At 33.8% G+C, this 25,832-nt stretch overlaps 1 protein-coding gene and 2 non-coding genes across 3 annotated transcripts; 1 reads left to right on the forward strand and 2 right to left on the reverse strand.

Moving 5' to 3' along the window:
* Positions 1–5,444: 5,444 nt before the first annotated feature.
* Trnal-cag (transfer RNA leucine (anticodon CAG)) lies at positions 5,445–5,528 on the reverse strand. Its single transcript has one exon. It is a non-coding gene; the product is annotated as a tRNA-Leu (tRNA).
* Positions 5,529–12,335: 6,807 nt separating this feature from the next.
* Trnal-cag (transfer RNA leucine (anticodon CAG)) lies at positions 12,336–12,419 on the reverse strand. The gene has a single exon. It is a non-coding gene; the product is annotated as a tRNA-Leu (tRNA).
* Positions 12,420–23,989: 11,570 nt separating this feature from the next.
* On the forward strand, positions 23,990–25,425 carry LOC134263811 (refilin-B-like). The gene has a single exon (XM_062746190.1). The coding sequence runs from the start codon at positions 24,502–24,504 to the stop codon at positions 25,072–25,074; it is 573 nt and encodes a 190-aa protein (XP_062602174.1). The 5' UTR covers positions 23,990–24,501; the 3' UTR covers positions 25,075–25,425.
* The last annotated feature ends 407 nt before the right edge of the window (positions 25,426–25,832 follow it).

Below are 25,832 nucleotides of genomic sequence, written 5' to 3' on the forward strand. Positions count from 1 at the left end.
CAGGTCGACCAATCAGCAATTGTTTTTTTGTAAGGATACATCTTCACTCTTTAATCTCGGAAATGAAAAACGCAAGTCATTCAATTCTATGAATAGCGATGGTGTCATCCAATATCTTCTAAAATCTATATTGAAGCTTCATATTTGTTCTATAAATAATGAATAAACATAACTCAATTATTTCTTCTTAATTGTTCTTAAAAAAACTTTAATTTAATTTTTCTTAACACGTGTCTTTATTTCTGGCGATGACGCAATCTGTGCGTACCTGATAGAATCGAGATCACGTGACGGAAAACAATCCCGTCTTTTGACTTCACCGTATGCCAAGGGTTTATGAGGAGAGGAGCGTATCAGAAACCCTTGGCTAGCGAAGATGACCTTGTGTATTTTTATTATACCGAATAGGGTCATTCTTTAAACGTGAGAAAAAGTACAATCTGCTTGCATATAACGACATATAGATGTTTGACTGGGAAATTTTATATTTTTGAGATATTATACACTCTTACATTTTTTTTTATTTAAAAAAAGGGGGTATTATCCATACTTCAGGTGCCTGTGATTCAACTTACTGTTTCATAGCATTTCAATAAATCAAAAAAAAAAAAAGAAAAAAGAAACCAAGTAATGAAAAAACAAGGAAGAAACGTCTTATCAAGATTTATTGTTTTTCCCATGAGTAAATAGCCTAAATGTGCATGTTTATTGAATATGGATTCCATCATCTCGATATTCGATTATCTAGAGTTTGTACTTAAGGACGACAAGACGAATTTCGTTTTTGAGTTTTTATCGTAAAAGTGTGGCCAGTTTTTGTCCCGCCTCGTCAGAAGCTTTTTTAGTTTATATTTGTAGTCAACATCACAAAATGGAATATGGTGCCCCACAGTCATGATGGCTTTCATGCTCTTGTCCTTGACGTCCGATATTCTCAGCATATCAAAGTTAATTATCAATATATCTTGAGTACTACTGAATTTATATCTATTCCATGCGTGTTTCCATTCCTTTAAAAACGTCGATTCCTGTTCGTGGATGGTCGATATTGTGCTTGTAAGGAAAAAGACATGTATTCTAGACATTTCCAAGTTCTTAATAATGCATTCTTCGATAACGTCACCTATTGCTGAATGTTGAGCAAAAAGAAATGACTTGAGGTGGAATGTTTGAAGCATTGGGATAAACTTTCTAATTATGTAGTGCAATGCTTGATCGTTATTTTCATCTACTGAAATGTATACGTCATACTTGAACCATTTTTGTAAATTTTCTTTTTTCTGTATTTTAGATTTATATAATACAAATCCATATATGCCGTATTTTTCAAGAAAAAAGAACGCTATTAGGAATAAAATCATGCTTGCCCCAAGAAAAAACACGAGACGGTAATCGTTATTCAGATCCTCGCAATCAAAGTCAAATTTCGTGATATTCACAAAAGGTAATGTGCGACTTCCCACATAGCATGTAATATTGAGATCATTGTCTTCATTTTTCCTGCTCTGTAACCAGTCAGGAAACCAAGATAACAGAGCACAATCACAAAGCAGTGTAGTGTCTTTGAGATATACATTTTGTGGCACCAGTCTCTGAAATTCAGATGGAAGTCTTAAACCAGTGCTACCAGTCAAGTTAATCTTCACAGTTCTAGAAAAATTAAGCACAGCTGATTTTGCGATATACGTTACATTGTTGAATGAAAGATCAATATAAGAAATGTTCGGAAAGTAATCTTGTTGATCAAGTGACTCAATTCCTCTTCGAGACATTCGAAGACTGATTGTCGCATTTTTAATTCGCGTATGATTACTCAGGTCTTCAATTAGTTTTGTAAAGTTAAACGACGGTAGAGAAGTTTTCGTATATAACTCCTTGCAATCAACGACAATAATGTAGTTACTGGACTCAAAGTAGCAGGAACATTGAGCTGGGCAGGAGTGTAGTAAACTGCACGTCAACACTGTTAGATTCCCAGGCTCCAAGATGTCATCAACAATGGATATTCCTCGAAAACGAAGTGGTGAAAAACAAGTGTAGCCCAAATTTCCAGCAATCGTATAATGATCTAAAGTATTTTTAGCACCGCGGAGATACTCCTCCATGAAGCAATCGCAGGATAAGAGGTTGTAACGAAGAGAAAAAACAAAACGATTGAATGATATTTTACCGTAAATTTCATAGCCGCTTCCCATACCTAATCTTGCTGGATTTGGCAGTCTCTTTATAAAGTTGAACGAAAGGTCCACGGAACCTCCATCACCAAAACTGTCGTTTCCATTTACAGGTCTTCTCGCACCATTTGTGAAATCAACAATTTGATTTCCCGCGTAGGAAAGTCTACAGAATGTTTTAGGCAGAAGAAGATTGGAAATGTCGAGATTAATGATCAGGTTGTTAGAAACATCCAAGTGAATTAAGCCAAGTGTCTTCTGGTTGAATGTACCAGGTTCTATATAGGAGATTCTATTACAAGATAAATCTAAGCTTTGCAAATAAGCTAAGCCTTCAAAATATGACACTGCAATTTTTGAAAGTCTATTTTTTGAGAGATTTAATAAAGAAAGCCTTCTAATGCATCCGAGGTTTCGAAGATCAGTTATTTGGTTATTGGCAAAATTAATAACAACTGTTGTTGGAAAGTCGCACAAATTCAAGGGTAAATAAGACAAAAAACTATCTGGAGATATCAGTTGGAAGAAGTCGAATTTCCGGTAATTAGCCACGCCCATTATTCTACCTCTCCCATCTCTGGTAAAAAATTCCAATTCAAGTAATCCAATTGTAGAGTTATCCAGGTCCCATTTAGGAATTGTTGTGCATGCGCACAGTTGGGTTTTGAAGCGTTCACAAGAAGGATCCTGCAAATTAATGGCCCTGCATTTCAAATCCGTCCGTGTCTGGCCAGAGAGCTGAATTTCGGCCATTACGTACGACCCATTTTCTCGCCTAAAACATCTGTCATAAACAGGCTTTAGTGAGAATGGGTTTCCGAAACAAAATACGGTATTGATTATGAGAAATACAAAGACTTTTGTGTTAATCATTCCTGCACTTCGACTGCACGTACAGATTGAATTTGATAAGATCTTTTATCTGATATTTTACTCTCAATTGAGGCATTTAAACTTCCTGAATAAAAGTGAAAGAGGTGGTTTCTGATTTTTCGCCTATAATAAATATCAAATTAATTCTTTTAGTGATGTCTAGAAATGTTTACTCTGTCATATTTAGCATAAAAATGTCTTTGTTTTAAACCAACTTACAAAAAAATTCTTTTGTTCTTTAATTCAATTTAAGGGAACCGAATGGGTTTTTGCGTAAAAAAAAAACACATTACAAAAATCGCATTTGTAGCCGACACAGTGTAGGCTACAAATATGAATTAAATAAACTATGTATTCAAAGTTTAAAAAAAAATTAGTTTAGTTACTCGGTATTCTATAAACCTTCTCAAAACATAATAACATTTAGTACATAATTGTAAGGGTTGTCCTTACAGTAAATTTATATATCAGAAAGTAACGAAACCAGGCAGGGTGAGACAAGTGGAGGAAAACGACAGAAGATCGACTGTCCCTCGAAGATATCTGTAAAAAAAAACATAATTTAAAATATTTATTTTTAAAACGAACATGCATCTCATTAGAGTTATAAGCAGGTGGAGGGCCTATCCATTCTTGCAATCATACTTTCAAGTCCTGAAAGTGTAGCCAACAAACAATCTTTCTGATTCACGGAATGATATTATTACATGATGTTGAATCCAACATTGCATCAATTCTAACAGTGATTTTGGTGAAATAACTATGAAATGTTCCTATTAAAATTTCTTAACAAACTTGTATTGGAAAAAGCGAAATGACCTGCTTGTTTAAGTGTACCAGAAAAAAATGTTGTTTTACATTGTAACCATACGTACTCTATAGTTGAGGCATTGCAGATTTGGTTTTTAAACCTTCTATTTAGAAGGAGTATGTCCCAGTCACCTTAACTGTCGATGTCAGGTCAATAAAGACCAGGTTTGTTTGTATTCATGTCAACCTTCATTCTATTTCTAGTTTTTAACCTTACTGCAAAATTGATAACGTTGTCGTTATTTTAATACAATGAAATATAAAAAAGACTAAAGTATATAATTCATTTTAGAATTATTTCAAGAATACTTTTTATACAAATAGTAGCTTAAAAATAATCATCCATAGACATAAATTTAATCCACATTCACATCTACAGTTGTATAATTATATGAGAAATACAAAACGATCGCCTATCAATAAGTACGAAAAACGTCAGACAGCATTTGACTTAAGGATAGATTGTTTTTGTTATTTAGTTCATTGTTTCGACCATAAAACCCCCGAAATGAAGACTTTAATCGACTGTTTATATTCTTTTTTCATCCACTTGTTTGTCAATAACTTACCTAGTCTTAGAAAATCTTTGTTTAGAGCATGTTCTTGCGCGTCGAATCAAATAAGATACATGAATCCTGTATGCAGGTTAAAAGGACATATCGCTGCATAAGTAAGGGAAGTGTTTATAATAAACTTTTGTTAATGCTCACAATTCTAAAAAATCTTAGTTCTGTATAGTTCCTCACAGATGAAAGGCTATTAGCCTGGCCTTAAGTAAATTAAAATGAGAAGAGACACAAGCGAAAGTATTAAATTAAATAGAATTTCCTGTCGCGCATGAGGACGACGATTATATCGTTCTATTTCTCTCCATCGCAGACTCCAAATGCAAAATTTTCTTTTAATAATTTTCTCCTGCTGACAGTTTTCAGTTTAATTCTTTGCCAATTTTGAATAGTGATGAATTTAAAAAAAGACTTTAAAAATACAAATCTATGAAGAGAACTCGGAATATCCGAGCAACAAGTATCATCGGGAACAGAGTAGAGATAAATGTTCGATGGTTAAAATGGAAAAGGTGAATATTACAAAGAGAATCCGAGTATATTAAAATGCAATCAGAGTACTTCCATGACATGGCACCTGTCATGCACCTCTGATGCTTTTATAGGTCCTTGTGTCTGCAGTGCCCCGATTTGTATTGTTTTAATTGACTTTCGAGCCTGAATATTGTTCGTTATCTCCACATTTCATGGAGAACTACGGGTAAGCGTCTACCGTAGACCGGTCACATCCGCCGTGTGCTCCTTTTCTTAATAGGGCAAACAGAAAAATCCACGGACAATTCAGTGTGTGATTAGAGGCCTAATAATATACATGTACATCTTAGGATTTACATGTATTATGTTCGAATCTAGATAAACTGTCGTAAACTCATTTGATTGAACTGAATTTCCTATAATCAAAACGATACTCAGTATTTGTCGTGCTGAAAAATTAAGATTGAAAATATTCACTGTATTTTTTTTTCCTATTAGTTGTTTGTGATAATTTTCATCTTTATTTCTTTTTCTGAAAAAAAAGTATTGTCAGAAGTGGGATTCGAACCCACGCCGGGAGAACCCGACTGCGACCTGAACGCAGCGCCTTAGACCACTCGGCCATCCTGACCTTGTATATCCGTTCCGTAGAATAACTAAAAGACAAAACACCTATGGACAAAAATAAAATATTCACCGTATAAAAAAATTAAACATTCCAAGTCTGTTATTGATACTGTAAATAACTTTTTATTCGCGAGAACTTTATATTCGCGTAATTACGCGAGACAGTGTGCTCGCGAAATTTTAATTCTCCCGTATAATAGTATTCCTTAAGATTACTTAGTATATAGAGCAATAACCACAATTCGCGAAGATTTTGTCTCGCTAATCAAGGGTCAATGAATATCTGGCGAATATAAGATGTCGCGAAAAATTAGTGATCTACAGTACATAAATCTTTTCATACAATGTATATGTATAGAGTTTTAAAAAAAAAAGTATTAGTGCAAGGCAAGTATAGTATGGAGGAAATTCTTATCGGGGGTCGGAGGGGGGTCGGGAATATATAAATAAAGAATTACATCATGTTATCTATGAAGGTTTTAGTCCTTAAAAATGTTCTCCTGAGCTACTCAGGGGAACGTTTTAAGAATAAAAATCTGCATACATGTAATGCTACAAAATCTTTAATTAAACAATGTTAATTTCCATTCTTATATCGATACGATATATCCTGGTGAGCTTGAGATAAAAGATTCAGAGACTGACTCATTTGTTTTATAGTTGGATACTAGTATTTTACGTGAAAGAGACGTTAATGGTAATCTAACAACCAAGCTTTATGATAAACGTGATGACTTTAACTTTTCTCTCGTCAACTTCCCTTACTTATGCAGCAATATACCTCCAACACCGGCATACGGAGTTTATATATCTTAGTTGATTCAATACGCAAGAGCTTGCTCTACTATGAACAATTTCTACAACGAGGTACATTATTGACAAAAAAGTTGACGAAACAAGAAACAAGCTGTCTCGTTTAAAGTCATCATTTCGTTATCATTGATTCAATGCTGAGTGACGTTTTTCATACTAATTGGTAGTCCATTAGTTATACACTGAAGTGACGACGAATTTTTCCATTATTTCCCGATCATGACAAGGAGCACACGGCGGGTGTTACCGGTCGGCAGGGAATGTTCACTCCTCCATTGCACCTGATCGAACCTCCGATGTGTTGGAGGTCCGTGTTTGCTCTGCTCCTATTTTGTATTGTCTTATGAACTTTTGATCTTAAACTGTTCGTTATCTCCATATGTTTCATTGATACAATAGTCAAATTTTATCGTTGATTTTGACGTTCCTTTTTTTCGGCATTCGCGTCATTTTTTTTAAACAGTGGTACTGTCATCTACTGTCATTTTCATGTACAAATTTTAAAAGACTTGTATTAAAATTATCTAAACTTTGTCCAACTTTTATTAAATTGTCATCAGATTCATACTTGGAAAAAATTAATGGTAAATTAACAACCAAGCTCTTTGATAAACATGAAGGCTTTAACTTTTAGCTATCTTTAACTTCCCTTACTTATGCAGCAATATACCTACATCACCTGCATACGGAGTTTTTAAATATCAGTTAATTCGATATGCAAGAGCATGCTCTATGTATGAACAATTTTTGAAATGAGGTAAATTATTGACAAACAAGTTGATGAAACAAGAATATCAGCAGTCACGTTTAAAGTAATCTTTTAGTAAGTTCTACGGTCAATACAATGACCTTGTCAGCAAATACAATTTATGATTGAGTCAAATACTGACTGGCGTTTTTCATACTAATAGTTAGTCCATTAAACACTGTTAATTATACACTGAATCGACGACGGGTTTCCCATTATTTCTCGATCATGACAAGGAGCAGACGGCGGTTTAGACCGGTCGGCAGGGATTGCTCAAACTTCCATGGCACTTGATCCCACTTTTGATGTGTTTGTTCTGCCCCTTTTTATGGACATTGATATTCAATACTGATCGTTGTCGCCATATCCTTCATTCAAAATGAGTTATCAAAAGAGAAAGACCATAATGACGTCGGTACCTGAATTCTTGATATGCGGCAATAGAGACCCCCAATCCAAGTTGTGTATTTTTAAAATATTTTATGAAATATATTATATACGTGTGTATCTTAATAAAACAGATAAAAGTCAATATATATAGATAAAGGTGTAAGTATATAAAGTTTTGTTGAAAATCTTCGATTGTTTAAAATTTTATAGCAATTGTTCACTCTGGGATCAACCATCTTGCAAACAATATCAAATCGGTGAACAGAGCATAAAACATAAAACCCTGAAAATTCACGAGCTTCGCTTGGGTGCAGGAGGAGTAAACATTCCCTGTTGACCGCTCATACCCACTGCGATCTTTTAGTATTTTAAAATGCACGAAATGAAGACAAATCTCGACTGTGTGATAAAACCTTTTTCAACGGATTATTTATTTCATAAATGAACCATAAAAACTATATTGGTAAGTTTTTTAAGTATTGTACTATTGATAACTTTTGACTTTGAAATTTAATTTAGTTCGCAAGTATCTAAAATCAACTCGAGAATGCCGCCTCCGGTTGGAGGCGGCGATTTACTAGTTTACGTAATGGCGCCGGTTCTGACGTTTTCCTGGCATGTAAAATATCAAAATCGTAAAAAAAAAAAACCAGGAAAACGTCAGATTTTTCGGACTATTAGTAATGGTGAAGTAGGTGTTACGGTGTTCGAAACAAAGGTCAAACAATGGGTATGAAACACGCCTGTCAAAATACAACCCAATGATTTGTCAACAAGTTCATTATTGGCATCCCCATTCGAAGAGTTTTCAATATTGTAATTAAGTTCTACTCAATCGGTGAAGTTATATTGATTTTGCAATCAGGTCGCCCTGTTTCGTTACAAACCAACTTTAAAGCTGAACACTTCTCATAAATAGGCACTGTCAGACGGGTATATAAACCGTTCGCTTTCGTTACACCCGATTGCACTCTCCAAACTCATGGCCGACATGTAGTACTCATATCGTGGTCTTAGATTTTTTGCGTTTATTTCTTGTTTTTATGTGCATTTTCTGTTTGTAAATAATGTATTGACCTATATTTTCCATGATACTTTTGTCCTGTTTTGGAAAAAAATACGTAAAATTTGATAATTTTATCGATATTTAGTAGCACGCTTTGTAAGATTTACGTCTGCACTCGTCGGATCTCTATAGTAAAATACCACTGTATACAAAGTGCTAATCGAAAATCTACTTGATTTGGATCACTTGCTATATTGCTTTGGGTACTCTGATGCATTATGGGTAAAAAAGAAAATTCTGCAGGCAAAATATGGGTAAAAGTAACTTTAAGAAATTAGAAAACTTATTAAACCTTTATAGAATCAATGTAAATTTGTTTGAGAAAATTTTTAAGTTGAAACATGTTAGAAATTCGATATCATTCTCATTTACAAAGTTAAAATGGGATTTTCGCTCATTTTGAATTATTTCAATTGTTCTTAATTTTTTCAAACTATATTCTGTTGTAAAAGTTATTGTATCTTAGTTTTCGCCTCAATTCACCCACGAAACATCATCTGATTTCTATAAATTACGCTTTTTAGAGAAATTGAGCTATTCTTGTTTTGAGTGAATGCTATACTATGTTTGCAACATATTCTTGCGATGGCTATACTTTTTTCGGATCCTTTATGTGATTTGCATGAAATGAAGATTTATTGTTTTTTGATAAAATTATCGCAATTTAAACAGTTTTGAAAAAAATATTGGCATTTATTATCACAAGAGAAACATTTATCAGTCGAAAGAAGTTAAACAGAAATAAATAAATATAGAATTTGATGAAATGTGCTATCATTGCTGGTGTTTATGCGATACTTGATTTGCGTTTTTTCACGATTGATACAGAAATGCTATGTTTGATTTGAGTAGAATACTTCTTGAAGAATGAAGGCGTATATAGGGGGAGTATAATCCAAAGACACTGTCTCAAGTTTATGTCATTAACTATAGCTTATTGATAAACACATATATTTTCACTTATGTTTTAAAGATATGTAAAACGGAAAAAAGGGCTTCACAAACTATTCGATTTCTTTCCAAAGCTCATAATAGGCGTAAGATTGAATGCGTTAACCACAATATGCTACGGTGTCTTCTTGATGTTTGTGTGTCAGTTTGCTTTAAAGAAACGAATTTGTTGAGACAAATAAGGTTTTTCAACCTATCATTTACTTGGGTCGTTTTTTTTTTTGGGCTTACTTCTTTCACCCAACTGTTAAACCTTTGTTTTTATACTAAATTTGATTACGAAATGTTCCGTTTACTTGATCAATACATAGAGCTGATGGCGAGTGTGACCGATAAACAAGGGATGCTTACTCCTCCTAGGCACTTGATCCCATCTTTGGTATTCCGGGGCGGGGGGGGGGTCCGTATTTATGCCCTGTTCATATGTTTGTATTGTTTGTATATTTTTCGACATAAATCAATGCTCATTATCCTCAATTTTTTTTAATTTCAGAAATATTCGACTTTTAGATAGAATAATTCAGCCGCCATTAAAAAACACAATGCATTTACTTTTCCGTAATTTAAACACAAGAAACCTGATCCGTTCATATTCAAAAATGAATTTTTATAGCTAGAATCATTTTATATAAACGTACCCATTTTCGACTAAATAAGTCTAAAAACAATTTTCAATCAATATGTCTTTCAGAACAATATATGAATCTAATATGTTGAAGCTGACATTACCGACAACATAATTTTAGAAAAATATAAAACTTTTCCGTCATAGAGCGAGTGATTGTCCTCGCCTTGTACACTTTTTTTCTCTCTCTTATAAATCTATGATAAAGAGATTATAATACAACGTTTGTAATATTTCATCTATTTTCAACCTATCATAAGACATCAGAACTTTAAACTAAGAATCTGAAACAGAATCTATGAAGATAAAAGTTTAATTAAAATTTGGCATTATATCCCCATAGACAGATCCAGAAGAGCGGATATAGGTCAGGGGATCAAGACCTGATCATTTTTTTCAAATTCACTAAAATTTAAGAATATTAAAGTAACCATATCAAAATAACTTTGCCCCCCCCCCCTTTCCAAGAAACAAAACTCTTCACAGTCAGTCTACGATAAAAGAAGTTAATTGATTTTCAGGGATATGTTATCATTTCTATAAAAAAAGATCCATGCATTTCTTTGAGAAATGTGGTAACCGTTTGATTTCTTTTTATTACATGAACATTTTTTTAATATTCCATGCAATCTCTTCTTAACGCTTATTTGGCTGAATTGAAATTAGTAAATGAATGGAGCGTCATTAAGATTTGAAGTTGAATGCGTTTTAATCATTATAATCAAATCAAAATTTTGAATGCATATATATACCACTAAATATTTAAAAAAAACCATGTGTATATGTAAAGTCTAAGAGTTGAAATCGATCTTTAAAATTGTTTAAAATTTTACAATAGTACATCTAAATTGGTGAGCGACATGAAAATTCTTAATTTGGTATGTTTTTGTTGATGAAGGACTGTCATAGGTTGATAGGAAAAATGAGAATATATATGGAAGAATGTAGCTTGTCCACCAATTAAGCTGACCCCATCCCCAACCATTAAATAGGATTTTTGTGTTGGGATCTTTTAGTGCTATGGACAGCAATGTAACCCCCTCCCGTTTCCCGAAGAAATTTATGCTTGAGCAATCCATTATTCCGGGATGAAAAAATGGAACTATAAATTAACGAAATAAAAACGTCATTATAGTTGCTTCCATTAGAAATTAAAAAAAGATACTGTCAAGAAAGGTTCAAAAAGTTATTAGATAGGGTTATAATTTATTTTATTAAAAGAAAAATATGTAACGTCAGGTGCCTGTGTGTTTGTACTCTCCTTCATACCTAAGTAACTTACCAAGAGGCCACACTACTTTTTCTATAATTTATATAAATACATATGTATCACACTCACCGATTGAGCATAAAACGCTTAAGGCGAGCATATGACACATGGACCTCCTACGGACTGGGCCATTGTTGAAATGTAAGAGGAGTCTGGGGAAGAAAATATTGTACAGTACTGTTGCAAACACAAAGTAAGGTCAATAAATTATTTTACTAATTGCACTAGGCCTAAATGCTATATGTATACTCGAAAAAAGTATAGCTGTCATGACAACAAAGATAGCTTTCTGGATATTTTCTACGCAAACCAAAAATAGCTCTGGAAAAGTTGGGTAGGTGCATATTTGATGTAATTGTCAAGTTATAAAGAATACCTTGTGGTCAAATTTGATAGCTTACGTTTGATAAACATTCATATTAAACATTACAATAAATGTTTTATTGAAATAATGTCAACAGTCCATTCCAGTGGATGATTAGTCGAAAAATGACCATTAGATGCCTGTAAAACGCTTACTACAGATATTTATGGAGGGGTAGATGAAACAAAAATATGATTATCTTTAAATATACCAAGAAGAAGTCTCATATTGTTTGAAGTAGTTTTATTATTAGTAAGAAAACGTATATAAAAGCACATTTTTTGTCTAGATGTGCAGACAGAAACTTCGAATGATCCAAACAAATATAGCTAGTGATCCAAATCAAGTAGATTTTCGATTAGCACTTTGTATACAGTGAATACATTGAACTGAATAGCAATCTGCTCCTTATATACGAGTTGTAGGGAGAGCGTTGAAGAACGAGAAATATGGCGGACAATGCCTATTTACGAGTAGTGTTCAGCTTTAAAATCTTGACTTAGTAACCGTTATCAATAATAAACAAAGGAACTTCCATTTTGTCACCTAATATGTATCCTTATTATTTCTTCCAAAAAAAATATTGTCAGAAGTGGGATTCGAACCCACGCCGGGAGAACCCGACTGCGACCTGAACGCAGCGCCTTAGACCGCTCGGCCATCCTGACTTGATATTAACATCTGCAATGCCCTGGAATTTTCATAGTGAATACGAAAATGTTTTATTGGATTTTAACAAATCATGTTTTGGAAATGCCTTCATTATCTCTGCACTTGGCTTAACAATTTTTTCTGGATGTTACTGTCAATTTATTCTCAATTAAGACCGGTTCGGATTGAAATTGTGCATTTAATGTCCTGTGTTACGGATGTACTGCCTTATGTCTTTTTGACTTGGTTACTCCAACTTTAAAGTTGGCTTTTCCAACTTCAAGTTTGTTAGATGTAGTTAGTCTGTTCAACTGGTTAGTTAGTCTGTTCAACTGGTTTATTCCATCTTTAATCAGTACATTTCCAACTTTATTATAAGCTTTTACCAACGTTTCTTTCAGCTACATGTTTTTATTCGTTAACTCTGTACCTGGGTAAACTTGTGTTTCTGTTTCCTTTAAAACCAGTCATGAAATGACAATAGAAAGAATTGATTTAGAATTATGAAAATCAAGAAATTAATATGATGAAAGAAGGAATTATTTCACTGATATAGTTAGTTCAGTTTATTTGCAGCATGAAAGATAGTGTGGATATGTTCAAACACCTAAATATAGTCTCCTATTTCACTGATATAATTAGTTCAGTTTATTTGCAGCATGAAAGATAGTGTGGATGTATTCAAACACCTAAATATAGTCTACTATGTTTTAGCTTTTCTGCCATTTGTTCAAACTATATATTATATGTTATAGTTATGGATGAAATGCTTCTTTATACGGAGTTCTATAAAGTTATCCTCTATAAAAATAAAAAAAATAGACCAAAAGAAAATCAAGGACTTCTAAGATTATTTGTTACAAACAGAATTTACAATATGTCTTTAAAATTGTTGAACCATTGTAACTTTATCAGTTTACGATTACTCCAAGTATCTTGAGTATCGAACAAATTTCGAGATAAAAACATCGTATACAGGAGACAGCAGATTATTACTATATAAATAAGTATTTGACATAGGAAAAACTCTAGTAATTTTTTTTGTCTGACACACTGTAAACGTAGGTTTTTTTGTTCTTTTCTTGTCAAAATTTCCACTCGTCAGATTTCAGGAATATGACTGGTATATTTTATATTAATCGGAAGGCATTTCTGTTATAAAATTAACTATGGAATATTCTGTCTAAAACATGAAATATATGGAGAAAACGAACTGTATTCAAGATCAACAGTCCATGAAACAATATAAGATAAGAGCAGAGCAAACACGGACCTCCAAAACATCAGAGGTTGGAGCAGGTACCATGGAGGAAGAGGCATCCCCTGCTGTCACATCCGCTGTGTGCTCCTTGTCATGATCGGGAAATAACGGAAAAATCCGTCGTCACTTCAGTGTATAAATAATAGACTTACAATTGGTATGAAAAACGTTAGTTAGCATTTGACTCAATAGGCTAATACTAGTAATTTGTATTTGCTAACAAGGTCATTGTATCGACCATAGAACTTACGGAATGATAATTTTAAACAAGACTGCTCATATTCTTGTTTCATCAACTTGTTCGTCCATAATTTACCTTGTTTTAGAAATTGTTCATACATAGATCATGCTCTTGCGGAGCGAATCAACTGAGATATATAAACACCGTATGCAGGTGAGGAAGGTATATTGCTGCATAAGTAAAGAAAGTTGACAATTGAAAAGTTAAAGTCATCGCGTTTATCATAGAGCTTGGTTGTTAGATTATCAATAACGTCTTTTCGAGTAAAATATCCAAATATGAAACATATGTGTCAGACTCTGGGGTATCTATTATCTCAAGCTCATCGGGATATATCGTATCGTATCGACAAAAGAATGAAAATTACCATTGTTAATTATAAATGACAATACGTCGTAAATATATATAAATCTCAAGTTGAAGGCCACAGCAAATGTGTTTCTTCTTTTCATCTACATGAATTTGAACAAATTTTGCTTCTTTGAATATAAAAATAGTCTGCTTTAAATGGGGGGGGGGGCGATTGGTACCCATGGGAATTCCAATAAATTGTCGGAATACCTGGTTTCCGAAAACCACACAGATATTGTCAATCAGAGACTAAAGCATCTTTTTGATGTAAACTTCAATGTACTTGTGTGTACAATCAGAATTTTGACAAAATAATTTTGCAAATGACCAATGACTAGGCATCCCAAGGTAGGTTTAACCCTAGATGATGCATTGTCCTAGGCAACTGATCATACCTCTTGAATTTTTAGGGTCGTGTTTTAATGCCATATTCACAGATTCGTATTGTTTGTAGATTTAGTTTTGTTTAATTTTTTAGCTCACCAGAGCCGAAGGCTCAAGTGAGCTTTTCTGATCACATTTTGTCCGTCGTCCGTCCGTCCGTCCGTCTGTCTGCCTGTCAGTCCGTCTGTCTGTCCGTCTGTAAACTTTTCACATTTTCAACTTCTTCTCAAGAACCACTTGGCCAATTTTGACCAAACTTGGTGCAAAGCATCCTTGGGTGAAGGGAAATTGTTAAAATGAAGGGACATATCCCCTCGCAAGGGAAGATAATCAAGAAAAGACAAAAATAGGGTTGGGTCATTAAAAAATCTTCTTCTCAAGAACCACTGGGCCAGTAAAGCTGAAACTTATGTGGAAGCATCCTGGGGTAGTGTAGATTTTAAATTGTTCAAATCATGACCCCCGGGGGAAGGGCGGGGCCACAATGGGGAATCAAAGTTTTACATAGAAATATATAGGAAAAATCTTTGAAAATCTTCTTCTCAAGAACCACTGGGCCAGAAAAGCTGAAACTTATGTGGAAGCATCCTTGTATAAAGTAGATTCTAAATTGTTCAAATAATGACTCCCGGGGGAAGGGCGGGGCCACAATGGGGAATCAAATTTTTATATAGAAATATATAGGAAAAATCTTTGAAAATCTTCTTCTCAAGAACCACTGGGCCAGAAAAGCTTAAACTTATGTGGAAGCATCCTGGTATAATGTAGATTCTAAATTGTTCAAATCATGACCCCCGGGGGAAGGGCGGGGCCACAATGGGGTATCAAAGTTTTATATAGAAAAATATAGGAAAATTGTTCAAATCATGACCCCCGGGGGAAGGGCGGGGCCACAATGGGGAATCAAAGTTTTATATAGAAAAATATAGGAAAAATCTTTGAAAATCTTCTTCTCAAGAACCACTGGGCCAGAAAAGCTGAAACTTATGTGGAAGCATCCTGGTATAGTGTAGATTCTAAATTGTTCAAATCATGACCCCCAGGGGAAGGGCGGGGCCACAATGGGAAGCATCCTGGTATAGTGTAGATTCTAAATTGTTCAAATCATGACCCCCAGGGGAAGGGCGGGGCCACAATGGGGAATCAAAGTTTTACATAGAAATATATAGGAAAAATCTTTGAAAATCTTCTTCTCAAGAACCACTGGGCCAGAAAAGCTGAAACTTATGTGGAAGCATCCTGGTATAATGTAGATTCTAAATTGTTCAAATAATGACCCCCGGGGGAAGGGCGGGGCCACAATTGGGAATCAAAGTTTTATATAGAAATATATAGGAAAAATCTTCTTCTCAAGAACCACTGGGCCAGAAAAAGTGAAGCTTATGTGGAAGCATTCTGGGCTAGTGTAAATTCTAAATTGTTATTCAAAATCAGAAGGGTAGATTCTAAACAGTGTAATTTTTGTCAAAGAGAAGTAGAGACAATTGAACATATCCTATGGGAATGTGATTTTGTACAACTATTCCTTGAAAATTTTGAATGTCATCTTCAACAGAGAAATCTCCAGTTGCCCATAACCAAAAAGAACTTCATTTTAGGCATTAAAGGAAAAAATAGCGAAATAGCGAATATTATAGTTTTATGGCTAAAATATTATATTTATACTTCTAGATGTACCGAAAAACCTCTAAATGTGCACTATGCAATATCACATTTAAATCAATTTTACCAAACACAAAAATATATATCATATAAAAATGGTGAAAAAGAAAAATTTGACACTCAGTGGAACAGGTGGAACCAACTCTTTTTCTAGCTCTCTCTACTCTACTCTCACTCTCTTCCTGCTCCCCCTCCCTCCCCCCTCTCTCTCTCTCTCTCTCTCTCTCTCTCTCTCTCTCTCTCTCTTTCTCATATATGTAAAAATACACAATTATGTAACAATAACTAATTATGAATATTCTGTATGAAATGAATTGTGTTTAAAAAAATAAAATTAAAAAAAAAAAAAAAAAAAAAAAAAATTCTAAATTGTAGGAATCATGACCCCCGGGGGAAGGGTGGGCCATTATAGGGAATCAAAGTTTTACATAAAAATATATAGGAAAAATCTTTGAAAATCTTCTTCTCAGGAACCACTGGGCCAAAAAAGCTGAAACATATGTGCCCATGGAAGGATCATGGGGTAGTGTAGATTTCAAAATGTCTAAATTATGATCAGTGGGGTAGGGTGGGGATGCATTATGTATAGGAAGGGGGAAATCTGGTAAAGAACAGAATGGTCAGAGCTTCTCAGGTGAGCGATGTGGCCCATGGGCCTCTTGTTTTTATTTTGTTATCGATGGATCACTATTCGTTGTTTTCACTCTTTACATCTAATTAATTGAATGTTTATTCTCTAAAAAAATGTTTTCTTCTCTTCAAATCAGAGTTTTATTTATTTATGGTATCTAAAACGTTCTACATATACCAAATAATATAAAAATATTGATTTAGTCTGTTTCGTTGTCCAGTTGTCCTGATGCCTGTTCAAATATTTTTTGTTAAAGACTGTGAAAAACTTCAACAAAAAATTCGAAAAATGTATCGCTGGATCAATCAGATTTACAAGTTTATCATAGACGAGAAGGTTTTTTTTTTTAAATTCAAGTCAATGTCGAAATACATGAATGAAGAAAGAAAGATAACTCAAAGTGAAAGAAGGGCATATTTTTTTTTTTTACAAAAAATAACTTTATCCGTGGTAAACTTAAAATATAGCTTTTTCTAGCTTAAAAAAATCCTTTAAAATGTAATTCTTAAAATACGACCAACCTCTAAGTACCCTCCTTTTTCAATATCACAAACAACTGCTAGCTTCTTCAATAAAAAAATAACTATATACGAGGGCTGTTCAATAAATAATGTCCTCGGTGCTCAGAAAGAAGTAAAAGACTCTTTTCAATTATTTATTCTTCATGATTTTATTAATTAATCTCTTTTAAGTAAAATACATGTCCGTAACATTTTTATCCATTTTCTGATCGTTTGTAGAACTCACATTTGGGCATGTCCCTCAGTATACTGGAAAATGGCAGATCCAATGATTTCCCGGACTTGTTTCTTCTTTCTGAAAGGTATTTTTTCCAAGTTTGGAAATAGAAACAAGTCAAAAGGTCAAAGATCTTGCAAATATTGTTAATGTGAAAAAACATTAACTTTCTGTTTATCCCTCAAACTCCTTTACTCTTTAGGGCATGCGGGTTTGGACGCTGTCTTGAAGAAATTCAATGTAGTGGATTCCTGATTCTGGGTCCTTCCTCTAATAAACCTTTTGATTTTTTGGCCAAAAAAGTGCTCTCTAGACTCCTCCAGAAATTAAACTGTCTGTTGTAAACGATTTTGAACAACATTACCACTAATGTTAAAGAAAATTACATATAAATCTGTCTTTGTGCTCTTGCATACTTGTGTACTTTTCAAACATTCGCCGTTTTTATCAAGTACATCTTATGGTAAATTTTGTTTTTAGGTTTTTAAGCAATAGATTCATGTTCTAATATCTGTTTGAAAATAAAACAAACATGGATAACTACAATTACTGATATTTTAAAATAATTGTTAAGAATTTCGTACACGCTGTCATTTTCACTCATTGTTCAAAATATAGGATGACCTTTGAGTATCAAGCTTTTTTTACCGTCAAACGTTTCTTAAATACAGTGTAAACTACCCCCGATGTAATGTCTATCAAATTTGCTATGTGTCTTAAAGTCAATCATACATCATCAAATATTATTTGTTGAAATTTATCGAACAGTACATAAGTTGTTATAATTTTTGTTGGCAAGGAGGGTACCCATCTTTGATTCCCATTATATAATTTTTAATCATTGGAATCCACCTGCTCTTTTGTCTATAAAACAGACATTGGTTGCTCTAAATGTCGAATATTTCAGTTAATTTCTTTGGGATTTTTGATAAGTTTTACGGCAGCTTTAATGAAGCTTTTATTTTCACTCTTGTTTACTGATTCTTTACCATTCATTTATAATGCAGTGTCTCGAAAAACCCTTGTTTCCCAGCTTCTCATGATGAAACTATGACATGAAAAGTGGTCACATAAACTGTTATGAATTCACGAAAGATTCAAGTATCAGAGAAAGTCAAGTTTGATGTCATACGATATCTGTAATGTTTGTCATATAGTTCAGGACATTATTTATTGAACAGCCCTCGTACATGTACACTGTATAAGTGTTTTTATACCTCGAAATTAGTCATTAACAAAATTTAGTTGTTAAAAAACCATTCTGCTTTTACGCACGAACAAAATAGTCTGCCAATCTTTTGGATGTTTGATTATCTAAAAACGTTAATGGTCAACTAACATCTAAAGTTTATATTAATAAAAGGGGGTTGCAGAATGCTTTTCAATACTCCTTATATTTATAAAGTAATATTTCGGAATCACTGCATTATGTATTTATTTCTCCCATTGAACCGATTTTGGTATGCACGAGTATATTCTGAATTCGATCAATTTTTATACTAAGACAATATACTGACATACAAGTTTACGTTACCAGCCTTTCAACAAATCTGTTTAAATCAACATTAATATGAAACATATGGAGATACCGAACAGCACCCAAGATCAAAAGTCCATAAAACAATACAAAACAGGAGCATAGCAAACAGGGGCCTCAAAAACATCAGAGGTGGGGTCAGGTGCCATGGAGGAGTGAGCATCCCCTGACGACCGGTCACACCCGCTGTGTGTTCCTTGTCATCATCGGGAAATGATGGAAAAATCCGCCGTCACTTCAGTGTATAACTAATGGACTAACAATTAGTATGAAAAACGTCAGTCAGCATTTGACTCAATGATAAATTGTATTTGCTGACAATGTCATTGTATCGACCATAGAACTTACGAAATAATAACATTAAACGAGAATGCTGATATTCTTGTTTCATCAACTTCTTCGTCAATTATTTACCTCGTTTTAGAAATTGTTCATACGTAGAGTATGTTCTTGTGCATCGAATCAACTGAGATATATATATAAACTCCGTATGCAGGTGATGAAGTAAGGGAAATTTACAATTGAAAGTCAAATTCATCACGTTTATCATAGAGCTTTGTTGTTAGATTACCATTAACGTCTTTTTCAAGTAAAATATCCAAGAATGAAACAGTTGTGTCAGACTCTCTGGTATCGTTTATGTCAAGCTCACGGGGGTTTATCGTATCGACATAGGAATAGAAATTACCATTGTTAATTGACAGTAAGTCGTCGATATATCTAAATGTTGAGTCGAAGGCCACAACAAGTGTTTTCTTCTTTTTACATATAAGATTGTGCACAAACTCCGCTTCATATGAATACAAAAATAGGTCTGCTAATAACGGATGTAATCGGTACCTATGGGGATTCCAATTGATTGTTGGAAGACCTGGTCTCTAAACACCCCCCTTCCCGGTAGATATTGCCAGTCAGACACTCAAGCATCTTTTATGTCAACTTCAGAGTACTTGTGTATGCAGTCAGTATGTGTTTTAACAAAATAATTTTGCAAATGACCAATGAAAAGATAAGTAAATTTTCGAGTTCCATTTTTATTGAAAACGCAGCTGTGAATAATATCAAAAAGCCTGTACTTTAATTTATCGTTTGGAATGGTGGAAAAAAGTTGAAAAGTCTTAAGTTTTTAAGCTCTTGATTTTGGAAAAACCTTGTGATTTCAAATTGACCAAAATTCTTTGGAATTTTTGAGTATCCACATCGGATTCACACCACTTCTTGAATATATTGTTGGACAGTACTCTTGAAATTTCTCCTTCACTACTGTTACATGTATATCTTAGTGAGGAATAAGAAAGAGGTTTGGTTGAACAATTGATGGAACCCGCAATGTATCTTTGTTTGTAAGGATTCTTATGAAGTTTCAGAATCCAATATCTATATATATGGTATTTCAAAATCATTTAGGTTCTTTGGGATCTTAAAAATATTCAAATCCGACATATGGTTTTGAAGAATTTCTTCCTTAGAAAGGGAACTATGAGTACATGTATAAGTTGGATTACAACTTGTAGAATTAAATCCAAGTTCTTCTAAAAAAGACCATATTGTTACCTGCTTTGTCAGCAGGGACTAGTACGTACTGATCATGTAATATATCTAATTCTTTTTTCACTTCTGGATTATTGAACACAGAAGGATGATTTTCATATTGCCCCTCAATCTTTTAATACGCGATTTCAGCTTGGTTCTGATACATTTAACGTCTTCTTTTTCATATCTGGCTCATCGTCTGGCGTAATCTTAAACGGAATCCATAACATTTATGAAATTCCAACGCCAGTTGAAGGATCGGGGTTCCCTATAATTAGGACCTTTTAAAATAAGTTATCGAAGGTCCTCATTAAGTTTAACTATATTTACGTCACCTATAATAACGTGCCCACCGGGACTATAGTGATAGGGTAAAGAAGAACATGAACACGATGGGGGATTATGTATCAGATACTCGGTGTCCAGGCGATGGTGAAGTTTTTTGGTAATCAAAATGTTTTGAAGCAATGGTTGATGTATTTCACACATTCAATGGTTGACAAAAAAACTTGTTTATAATTACATCCTATTATTGCCTTATATTTTTACTGACACTACATGTTTCATTCTCTTTTCATTGATTTTTGCTAATTTTATCTGAATACAGATGGTTCTCTGTGGATGTGACAGAGCAACAAAGGATGCTTCTTACTGCTACCCACCTGATCCTACCTGTGATGTATAAAGGGGTCCGTATTTTTGTTCTGTTCACAATTCTAATTGTTTACAGGATTTATTTTAAAAATATTGTAGGTCATTGCTTCGACCATAGAACTGCGAAATAATGGCGTTAAACAAGACTGATGATATCCTGTTTGTCAATAATTTACCTCCTTTTTAAAAATTGTTCATAAGTAGAATACGCTTTTGCGTATCGAATCGACTGAGAGATATAAACCCCTAATACAGGTGTTGAATGTATATTGCTGCATAAGTAAGGGAAGCTGACAATTAAAAGTCATCCATGTCAATAAGCTTGGTTGTTAGAATACCATCAACGTTCCTTTCATGTAAAATATCTAAACAAGTAATAGATGTGCCAGACTCGATCTGTGGTATCTTTCATTTTCAAGCTCACCGGGATATATGGTATCGACATAAGAAAAACATGAAAGTACTGTAGTTTATAACATCTATGATTGGTGTACTGTTGTTCATTAATTTACAATTATTGAATGTCTGATTATGCAATAGACCAGAGTAGTTATCCCAAGGTGCTTGGAAAAATTTCTAAGACCAAAAAGAAACGCCATACATTGAGCTGTTTACAGCACCTTTGAATAATATTCTGGTATTTTTCTTTACTTTAATTGCGCTGCAATATTAGCAGACATATTTTTGTATTCATGTGAAACAGAATTGGTCCAAAATCTTCTATGTAAAAAGAAGAAAACACTTACAATGGTCTCCAGATCGATATTTAGATATTGACGACGTATTGTCAATAACCAATGGTAATTTCCATTCTTATGCAATATGATATATCCCAGTGAGCTTGAAATAAAAGATACCACAGTGTCTGACACATCTGTTTCATATTTGGATATTTTACTTGAAAAAGATGTTCATGGTTATCTAAGAACCAAACTCTATGATAAACGTGATGAATTTAACTTTTCAATCGTCAACGTCCCTTGCTTATGCAGCAATATACCTTCATTGCCTGCATACGGAGTTTATATAAACTCAGTTAATTCTTTTTGCAAGAACATGCTCTACGTATGAACAATTTCTAAAACGAGGTAAATTATTGACAAACAAGTCAATGAAACTAGAATATTAGCAGTCTTGTTTAAAGTCATCATTTCTTAGGTTCTATGGTCGATGCAATGAAATTGTCAGCAAGTACAATTTTTCATTGAGTCAAACGCTGACTGACGTTTTCCATATTAATTGTTAGTTCATTATTTATACACTGAGTTGACGGCAGATTTTCCCGTTATATATTTCCCGATCAAGCCAAGGAACACACAGTGGGCGTGACCGGTCGGTAGGGGAAGCTCACTCCTCCATGGCACCTGATCCCACCTCCAATGTTTTGGAAACCCCTGTTTGCTCTGCTTCTTTTTGCATTGTTTTATGGATTTTGTTCTTCATTAGTACAGACAGGGGTTCTGTCAACACTCTCTCTATGCTTTTGAATCTTTTATATAAATAAAATTGATCATATACTGGTAATTTTGATATTTCTTCCATGTACTCTAGCTCTATTCAATAAAAACAGAACATTCAATAATAGTTTGAAAGTTTGTAATCTTTTTGTCAAAATGAGCGATTACTTATTTACTAATCCAAATTAATTTTAAGCAAAACATTTTTGTCTTTTTTTCCTTTAGTGCAACTTTTCAAAGGATATTCTTTATAAATCAATTATTCTCAAATGGAGAATTTTAATTTTATTTACATCCATAGAAGAAAACCATACAATGTCCATGTCTGTTCCGGATTGTGAGGTCGGTCAATACGCCTACCGGATGTTTACAATTACATGTTTATATAAGTTAAGTAATATGGCTTGCATTGTGTGTTTGCAATATGTCACCTTTTTCTGATATAACTCACCTGTTGCTTTGGGATATAAACTACTAATATTACGATGTACATATATTTGGATGAATAAAACAGTTCAAATACTTAACCATATCATATTGGTATAAATAATTTATTTCATTTTAATGTCTTGTTCTTTGCTTCATTTTTTTTTTTGATAAGGTGGACTTTAAATATTGTTTAAAATGAAAATCGATGTCTTTTTCAAGCGAAGAAGCAAATATTTGCATTGTACAAGTGAAAATGTTGAATTAGCTTACAAGTGCTGCAATAAAATATTTTTTCTTTTGTAAATTTGAAATGATTGATATATATTCGTGATAACACGATACATTTGAACGGACCAAAGAGTTGTGCATCATCTTTTGGAATCTTGCATTAAATTTGTTCTTTACGCTTCATACATGGGGTCAGTATATTATTAAGTATGTAGGCCTACAAATACCTGTGTTGTTGGTACGCTATAGTGTGACATTTGAATGTAATCTTTTTAGAACGGATTACAGACGTTTCGGTGTATTGAAATAAATTCCAATCCAGATTATGAATTATAAATATTAATTTCTCACAATCGCCACAGCAAAGTCTGGGTCAAGTCTCGAGTTAATCAATTCAACAATTATCTTCATTGTAACAGATGGTATTAATACTTAATGAAAACTCTGTGCAGTGTAGCGAGGAAAGTCAATAATATTGAAAGCAAACAGCCAAAAAAGATGTTCATTTAAAAACCCTTAGAGATTAAAAAACGATGTTTTTGGTTGGTTTATCGATTTCACACGGATTGATCGCGTTGGTTCCTGTCTCAGTACATGGCGTGGTATCCTGAATAAGGGTCCCTCTTGTGACTCGTGTTATTATCTGGCTCGTTATCTTAGGAGGTGGGACAGATTTTATACCTGTCATTTGTGGCTTGCCTGGATACCATTAATATACATCTTCATCAGCCCTCGGGGAACTAACGATTTATTTGTTTTCCATCGAGTGTTGGTGTGGGGAGTTTTGATCCAAGTGGAACAGGCCGTTATAAGGTAAAGCAGAAAGGTGCAAATGCACTGTCGTATCTGTTCAGGTTTGATAAATTTCCCGTCGACGCCCGCGGCTACATAAAAACTAAATCATTATTTATAAAGATAAAAGGCAAATTGTGTGTATGGTAAATACCTAAGGACTTTTGAAGCTGCCTTTTCCTCGGAGTATAAACAACCAACATGATTCCCGAGTCAGTCAGTGAATCTGTGACAAATGTCCCAGTACCGAACTATCGGGAGGACTCGGACATCAGCGTCCTTTTCTTCACGGCAATGAAGAGGTTCCACGAAGAAGTGGATTTCAAACCGGTGCTAAGACCTGTCAATCACGAAGATACAATCGTGTGTTTCAAGGACTGTACAAAAAAGCGGTATGTCAGCAAGACTTACTACGAACCGAGGGTAAAACCGAAGGTTTTCTCGGAAAGTATGGTGATATATCCGAAACGACCGGAACGGACATTCGTGACTTTGTTGGATTACCATATAGAGGAGTGTAGAAAGTGGTATAAGACTACCTTGGAATTCAGAGCCCGGACTTACACGAGCAGTAAGATCATGAAGGACAGTGGGTACGGTTCTGATCTGGATTCCTCGAGTGATGAGGAAACAGAGACCAAACAAACAGACTCTGGACCCGGAGCGTCGTCAGTGTACATCCCACGCTTTGACAAATGGCAGTCAGAAACTGAGGACTTCGGGGAACTCGAAAAACAGATTCTAGTCAATGGTTATGATGATTATGAATGCTAGGTGTAGATTAATTGTAGATGAATAATTGAACCTGTAGCATAAATGGTACGTTATGTTATGATAGTGTACAAGTGAGGATTTCTTGAAAGGGTGTAGAAGAGTTGAATGTTTTTTTTATTTATATAATCTGAGTTAATTTTTAAAAATATTTTTAATTGAACAGCGAACATTCCATTCTTCAGATAACTCAAACTATGTTGTGTGTATTTTTACATGTTGTAAAATGTCACTTGAATTTTTTAAATACCGTACAATCTTTGGATAAATATCTTTGCATAAAATTCACATTTAAACTGATTAATAATGCTAATTACTGTGTAAAACTTTACCTTGTTTGTTATTATCTGTTATTATTAAAGAGTAATAATTTATAAAGAAAAATAAACAATTGAATTTAAGTTTGAACATGTTTTACTTTAAAACGTTTGAAATTAATCTTTTTAAATGTCCTTCCTTTTCTCCAAGAAAATATAATAAGATATGTTCCAAATGAAACCAAAAATGCCTAAACATATAAATGTTTCTAAACAAGGAACAAAAGTGTGTGTATGGCTTTGATTTATGACGTCAATTTGAAAACCTGTATTTGTTATTGCATAACAAATCTAAAATTAATACTGTCACGCCCTTCTAACCAGACAACACGTCAGAGACAACTTTTTGAATTTTTAAATCTTTGCAAAGTCATCAAAAAATTTAAAATGGGATTGTGATCAATATTTACCACATCCTAGGAATTTATATTAAGTAGAACATTG

This window comes from Saccostrea cucullata, unplaced genomic scaffold (genome assembly GCF_032062105.1).
Source record: "Saccostrea cucullata isolate Sc308-1 unplaced genomic scaffold, CSIRO_AGI_Scuc_v1 ctg876, whole genome shotgun sequence".
NCBI lineage: Eukaryota > Metazoa > Mollusca > Bivalvia > Ostreida > Ostreidae > Saccostrea > Saccostrea cuccullata.